Below are 7,169 nucleotides of genomic sequence, written 5' to 3' on the forward strand. Positions count from 1 at the left end.
ATTTTTTTTACTGGTAAACATTACGAACCTCACCTCGACGAATGTTATCAGTGTAAGTAATGCAAATCTCATATCATATTTTCTTAATAGCTAGTATGTATCCCGACAACAATATTCTTGCAAGTTCTGTTTAACCCCTTACACGGCATACACATTTCTACACGTCTAGCATGAAAAACACATATAGTGTAAATAAATATTCATAACTTTGTTAATACTGCATTATCTAGGACTAGGAGGTTAATTGGGATTGATCTGTTCCAAAAACTTTAACCTGGTCACTCATCTGGAAAATGTAGGTCAGATCCAGTGAATGAAAATGAAGTTAGATCCAGCATCCGAAGCAAGGCTGATAGTGTCCATCCCTAGATGCATCATCCATGCAAGTTTGGTTCAGGTAGGTCTTATAGTTACTTGGGAATGAAAATGTAGGTCAGATCCAGCATCCGAAGCAAATCTGGTAGTGTCCATCCCTAGATGCAGCATCAATGCAAGATTGGTCCGGGTAGGGCTTATAGTGAGTTGGGAATGGACCTGCTCCGAAAACTTTAACCTGGTCACTCATCTGGAAAATGTAAGTCATATCCAGCATCCGAAGCAAGTCTGGTAGTGTCCATCCCTAGATGCATCATCCATGCAAGTTTGTTTCAGGTAGGTCTTATAGTTACTTGGGAATGAAAATGTAGGTCAGATCCAGCATCCGAAGCAAATCTGGTACTGGTAGTGTCCATCCCTAGATGCATCATCCATGCAAGTTTGGTCCGGGTAGGGCTTATACTGACTTGGGAATGGATCTGCTCCGAAAATTTAACCTGGTCACTCATCTAGAAAATGTAGGTCATATCCAGCATCCGAAGCAAGTCTGGTAGTGTCCATCCCTAGATGCATCATCCATGCAAGTTTGTTTCAGGTAGGGCTTATAGTTACTTCGGAATGGACCTGCTCCGAAAACTTTAACCTGGTCACTCATCTGGAAAATGAAATGTAGGTCAGATCCGGCATCCGAAGCAAGTCTGGCAGTGTCCATCCCTAGATACATCATCCATGCAAGTTTGGTTCAGGTAGGGCTTATAGTTACTTGGGAATGGACTTGCTCCTAAACTTTAACCCGGGACGCCGACGCGAACGCCGGGGGTATAGCATAAGCTTATCTCTACTTCGTCGAGGTGAGCTAAAAATTCAGTGAAGATCTTTCTTTTTCAGAGATAGTTTTATTTTAAGGATGAATTTTATTTTTCAATGATAAGCAGCAGATTAATGACTTAAATTTCAACACCATTTGAGGTTTCCAAAGTAAAAATAAGAGATCTACACTTTGAAAATATGATATCTGTTTCAAAGCTTTTACCCTGGTACAGGGCACTTGGAAAATGAAGGTCAGATCCAGCATCCGAAACAAGTCTAGTAGATGTATCATCCATGCAAAGTTTGGTCAAAATAGGGCTTATATAGTTATTTAGAAACTGAAATCTGGTCACTCATTCGAAAAATGTAGGTTAGATCCAGCATCAGAAGTACATTGTAATTTTAAATGTATCATCGATAACAAGTTTGGTCAATATAAGGCTTATACCAGTAGTTACCCGGAAATGAGATCTGGCCTCAGGATCGATCATGTAACAAACTTAGACTTAGTCAAATTTTCAATCGTCTATAAAATATTTATCAATAGGGAATTTATTTCTAAATTTGCAGATAACAACAACTCTGTGAAACAACACTGAAAAATGTCTTAATTTTGTTCTTTCTTTGTGGACATTTCAGAAGAAGAATTAAAAATTTGTTACCTGTAAAAATTCAGGGAAGAGCATTTTTTTCAGAGATAGTTTTATTTTTAGGATGAATGTTATTTATCAGTGATTAGCAGCAAATTAATGACTTAAATTTCAACACCATTTAAGGTTTCCCAAGTAAAAATAAGAGATCTACACTTTGCATAACATGTATAAATTGTTATCAAATTAAAATTTCTCTGAGGTATCCAATAAATCTTCCAAAATGTCCATAAATTCTCAACTAGAGTGTGTTTTCCCCGCTGAAAAGTCCCATTACAATTCGCTATTTTTTAAATGCTTAACCTCGAAACAGCAGAAGATACACGAGAGAGAGAGAGAGAGAGAGAGAGAGAGAGAAGGAGCATTCTTTGATTTCATATCTTACACAGTGCCTGGTAGGAACAATTAGTTGAAAAGCAACTAGAAAATCGAACTAAGCATTTTTACACAAAGCTGTGCACTGATTAGAATGAAAAAGCAAGTGAGCGTGTCGCAAAAAAACCCAAAACAAAATCTACATATACTGGTACATGAAAATAAATGTGCTAGTGCATATGACTTTAAGACTTATCGTATATTCAGCATGTTCAGGGACTTTAATGTACATATAGTCATATACTTTGTTTATATCTTTATTGTAAAAAATACAATATACCGTTATATATAACTTTGTGAAATAAAATTTCCGCTGTCATACATTATCCTCTAAAGCAAAAAATGTACACGCACAAAGTCCACTGAAGTCTAGAGACTGCCAAGCTAAGTACGTTGCCTAAACCTGTGAAGGGGTTATACCGGTATAACATGTTTAAAGTAATATTTTAATTTAAAACATATTCCTTTTCATATTTCATATAAAGTTATTTTAGGACCCATAGCATCTTGTAACAAGATAATATGCATGATATGAATTGCTGCATTGGTTCCGATAGAATCTCTCTCTCTCTTTACTAGTAAAAACCAAATTGTATATTAAAACTTTTTTATTTCTAAATAGAGTTTACTTGCCTGAAAACCCAGCAGAATGGCTAAATACCAGGGTGGAGATTCGTCCACTTTGTAAAGAAGATTGTCATTAGATGGAGTCTGGCGCACCTCCTCTATTTCCACGGAGGCTTCGCTGCTGCCGTTTTGTTTACTCGCCATTTTGACCTGTGTGCCTCTACAAGCAAAGAACGGAAATTTTACAAAATCACAGAAATAGGTCATTGTGTGTTTTTACGGACGCTCACTGATGCGCGAAATTCTTCTGACCAGGGTCTCGGCGGGAGCGATCCCACGAGCATTAATCACACGACCATTACGCTAATTAGATAAATAGCCGCAATCATGCATGTTTCATAAATAGGTGTAATTGGTCTTTAAGGAATATACTGAAGTTAAGCATATTAACACATTCATTAATGTATTTACACATTTGTTTCCTTTTTTCTCTCATATAAAGATGAAAAATATATTATTCATTTATACAGGCAAAGATATCCATTGCACTTTTAGTCTTGAACACTACGGAATCAGGTTTGTTTAACACTGCATGTTTTCCATCCTTTTCTATCCAACTGCATGAAACTCAAATTATTTTAGTGATAACCAAAATGTCAGCTAGGCTATGACAGCACGCATTAATTATAAAGTTTTGAAATTTTAAAAATTAAGAAAAAGTTTAAATAAATTAAGCCTCACTCGTTTGAGGTGCTCTATTTCCAAGAACTACCAGCATTTCTCAACCGGTAAATGTAGTGCAGTTTATTTCAAAGTGCTGAGCACTTTGCAAAAGAACAGTTGATTGCTGTTTTTGTCATCTGCTTTCACAAAGTGGAAGATATTAATTTCGGTCCTTCTGTTCGTCCTTCTATCTCTTCGTCCATCTGTATGTAGTATTTGTAACGCATTCGTTTCCGTCTAGTGTGTAAAACTTTCACTTCCGGAGGATATCTAAAGAAACTTTTATTAAGCTCTTGCTACAAATTTAATACTTTTTTACTCATTTTACCCCGCCTGCCCTTCGTGAAGCACCCGCTCCCCTTCGCCCCCCCGGGCCCCACAAGGTCTGCGCACGCTCTTCTTTTTTACCTTAACACCCATTCTCAATATAAGGGCTCAAATAATGTCGCCTCATTTTCATTTAGAAGAAATACCACTGATGTAATTTTTAAACCAACATTATAAATAGTCATATAACAATGACTAAGAATTCATATAATTATCGATCTGAAGGAGTTCCAAATTCAAATATAGTAGCCTATTTGAAATGTACGTTACTGTCGCTGAGGCAAATATTATGCTGAATCTCCTCTGTGTAATACTTCAATTTTGTGTTTAAAGTGGCATATAGGCCCGATGGGCCGGGTGTTGATTGTTATTTTATACAGTCTGTAAACAAAAGAATTTAATTGTACACATATCACTATGAATAAATAAATTACTTACTTACTTACTTACTTACTTATATAGTTTTGATTCTCAAGTAAAAATTTTCTGATAAGTTAAACCTTGTATCATATATATTTCTTTTCATAACAATAAATACATTTTCTTTGTGATAATAAATAATTTTTATTGTGCAATGTCCCTGTCGCTTAATTCTATTTCAGCCACATTACAAGCAAACACAAAGATTATACACCTGATAGTTTTGTTCTCCTTTATTTATTGATGGGCTAAATTTGAAATTTCAAAGGATTAATTACTCCTACTTAGATAATGTAACATTAAATTGAACAATTTGAGCAACTTTTATAAATATGTATACGGAATGAAAGACATTTTCAATCGTAGAGATAAGAAAGAAATGTACGTTACCTATATTCTTCCACTAAGAACATGAAGAATATATATTAATTAGAAAATATGAGACGACTCTGAATAGCAACCCCTTGTATCCTGTAAATTGGCAAAGACGTTTTGCTTAACACAATCAAAAACTAGTGCTAATTGTAACGGGGACCGTTACAGATGTTCCCCAAACGCTCCCCAACTCCCTTTTGGTGCCATATTCCCTGTAAGCTTCATTAAATAAGACAAACTCTATGCATTTGAGATTTTAACAACGTTTACCCAGAAGTGTACCAAGTTCATTCAAATTCTAGCATTGCAAACATGCGCATCTGAATGCATGTGCGTAATGACCATATCATCTTGTCTACACAATCTATATATTTTAATACACTAAATATTAAAGTATTTAATCCAAAATTATTAAAAAAAAATACGCTCATTCAAGTGTATTTTTGATTTTACTCATTTTACGTGCAGGCACGTGCATACATGAGCATGGTGACCATACCTTCTTGTAGAAGTCCATTACGTCTATCTATGTTCTAAATCCCACCCCGTTTGGTTGAAAACCAAGGGAGTTATAGCTGTTTAAAGTTTCAGCCAATCAGATTGCAGTGCACGTACACGCACGTGTATGCATGTGCATGGTGACCATACCTTCTTGTAGAAGTCCATTATATCTATATATGTTCCAAATCCCATCCTGTTTGGTTGAAAACCAAGGGAGTTATAGCTATTTAAAGTTTAAGCCAATCAGATTACAACGCACGTGCATGCACGTGTTTTCATGATAATTGCTATATACCATGTTGTAGGATATCCTAATGCATGGCTATGTTTAAAATTTCAAAGGATTTCGTTTAAAAACAAGAAAGATATTGAGACTTTAGTTTCAGCCAATCAGAGCGAAGCACACGTGCATGCACGTGAGATCTTGCTATTTTGACCATGACATATTGTCTATGCTACTAATATATCATAACATTATGAGTTTCAAAGCATTTCATCCAAAAATAGAAAAGTTACGGCTATATCTATTATATTGGTCATTTCACGCGTTGCACGTGCACGCTCTTGCAAGCACGTGCGCGCAAAATGACCTTCGTTCCGCAAATCTACATAACATGCCTACTGACCCTAAAAAGGTTTTACCTAAGTCGGATGTGTAGTTTACAAGATCACTCCCGGACAAAAAAGTACCCAGGAAGAAGAAGAAGAAGAAGAAGAAGAAGAAGAAGAAAAACTAGAGCCGAGCTCGTTGCAAAGCAACGAGTAGGTCTTCCGTCCTGTTTGACCGGAAGTAGGTGTCATTTTTAACAAAAATGAGACATAACGCCCAAAAATGGTTCGAATCCTCTTAATCCATGGTAATGAATGCAAAAATAAGCAATTTTCTGTTACTTCCGGTTTGACCGGAAGTGACGACGACGGACGGAAAATTAAATTTAATGCTCCCAGAGACGTATGTTACCAATAAACTTGTCAAGAACAGCAAAAATAGGCGTTTTCCGACTACTTCCGGTTTGACCGGAAGTGACGACGCCGGACGTATTTTTACGACTTCAATAGATTAAGCTTGACATTTTAAACAGCTTTGCTTCTTTGACGTATCAAAAATTCTCAATACTTTTTGAGATATAAAGGAAAAACTTTCGGCCCCTACAGGCCCCTAATTTAAGGAGCCAGCCCTTTTTTCGAGATGTCATTAAAAAGATCTTGAAATTCTACACCTTTTATGTTCTACATGCTTTAACAAAATATTTCTATGTAAAAAGTTATCGTTGAAAAGGTACTTAAAATTTTGAAATTCTTGATAGGACTATTTTCGGGCCATAGCGAGCGTCGGCGCTTCGTACTTCCGGTAGTTGTGATATACTTAGTGCACTTCTCCAAAAGTTGCTCTAATATCACTGAAAATTTCAAGCTTCTGTGTTAAGTGCTTTTTGAGAAAACTTCCGGACAAAGTGACCCTCTAAAAATCACTAAATCGCAGAAAACTCCGAACCGGAAGTGACGTCATCAAAATAAAAAGATATATATCTAGATTTTTTGATGTACTATCAGACCTGAAAGTTTCATGAAAATCGATCGAGCCGTTCTCGAGAAATCGCGCGCACAAAATCGGTAAGAAAAAAAAAACAATAATAAAAATAGTGGAAAAGAAACCTAAGAAAAACAATAAGGTCTTCCGCTGAAGACGGAAGACCTAAACTAGATGAAACTCGTTGCGAGCAACGAGAGGTTTTCCGTCCGATTCCGGAAAGAAAACGTAAAATCGATTTGAAAAGTAAAAAAAAAAGATTTGCACACAAGGGGGATTGAACCAAAGTCGCCACATGAAATTCCAACGCACTAAATATTACGCTATCGGGACCTCTACTCTAAATCTACTTGTATATATCAATGACACAGTGCTTCTCTCTTAAAATTATGAAAGGCGGGTCACTATTCAAATTGTAGCGCCAAACGCCATGAGTTAATCTTCGCCCCTTTTCTTTGGAATGTTCTATTAAATAGGAGTGATAGCTTTAATGAAATTAAAAGAAAAGAACGTTCTTATAGCCTAAGATTCGAAGTTTAGAAAGTATGTTTAACACATTTTACAAATTCCATATT

The 7,169-nt window shown here is 36.1% G+C and overlaps 1 protein-coding gene across 1 annotated transcript in view; it reads right to left on the reverse strand.

Moving 5' to 3' along the window:
• LOC134276599 (solute carrier family 23 member 1-like) overlaps nt 1–3,072 on the reverse strand; it is an 8,453-nt gene extending 5,381 nt beyond the window's left edge. Inside the window, exon 1 of the mRNA XM_062758836.1 lies at nt 2,784–3,072. Within this exon, the coding sequence (XP_062614820.1) occupies nt 2,784–2,984 (201 nt within the window). The 5' untranslated portion in view covers nt 2,985–3,072. The remainder of the gene's footprint in view (nt 1–2,783) is intronic.
• Between the last annotated feature and the right edge of the window lie 4,097 nt (nt 3,073–7,169).

This window comes from Saccostrea cucullata, unplaced genomic scaffold (assembly GCF_032062105.1).
Source record: "Saccostrea cucullata isolate Sc308-1 unplaced genomic scaffold, CSIRO_AGI_Scuc_v1 ctg14882, whole genome shotgun sequence".
NCBI lineage: Eukaryota > Metazoa > Mollusca > Bivalvia > Ostreida > Ostreidae > Saccostrea > Saccostrea cuccullata.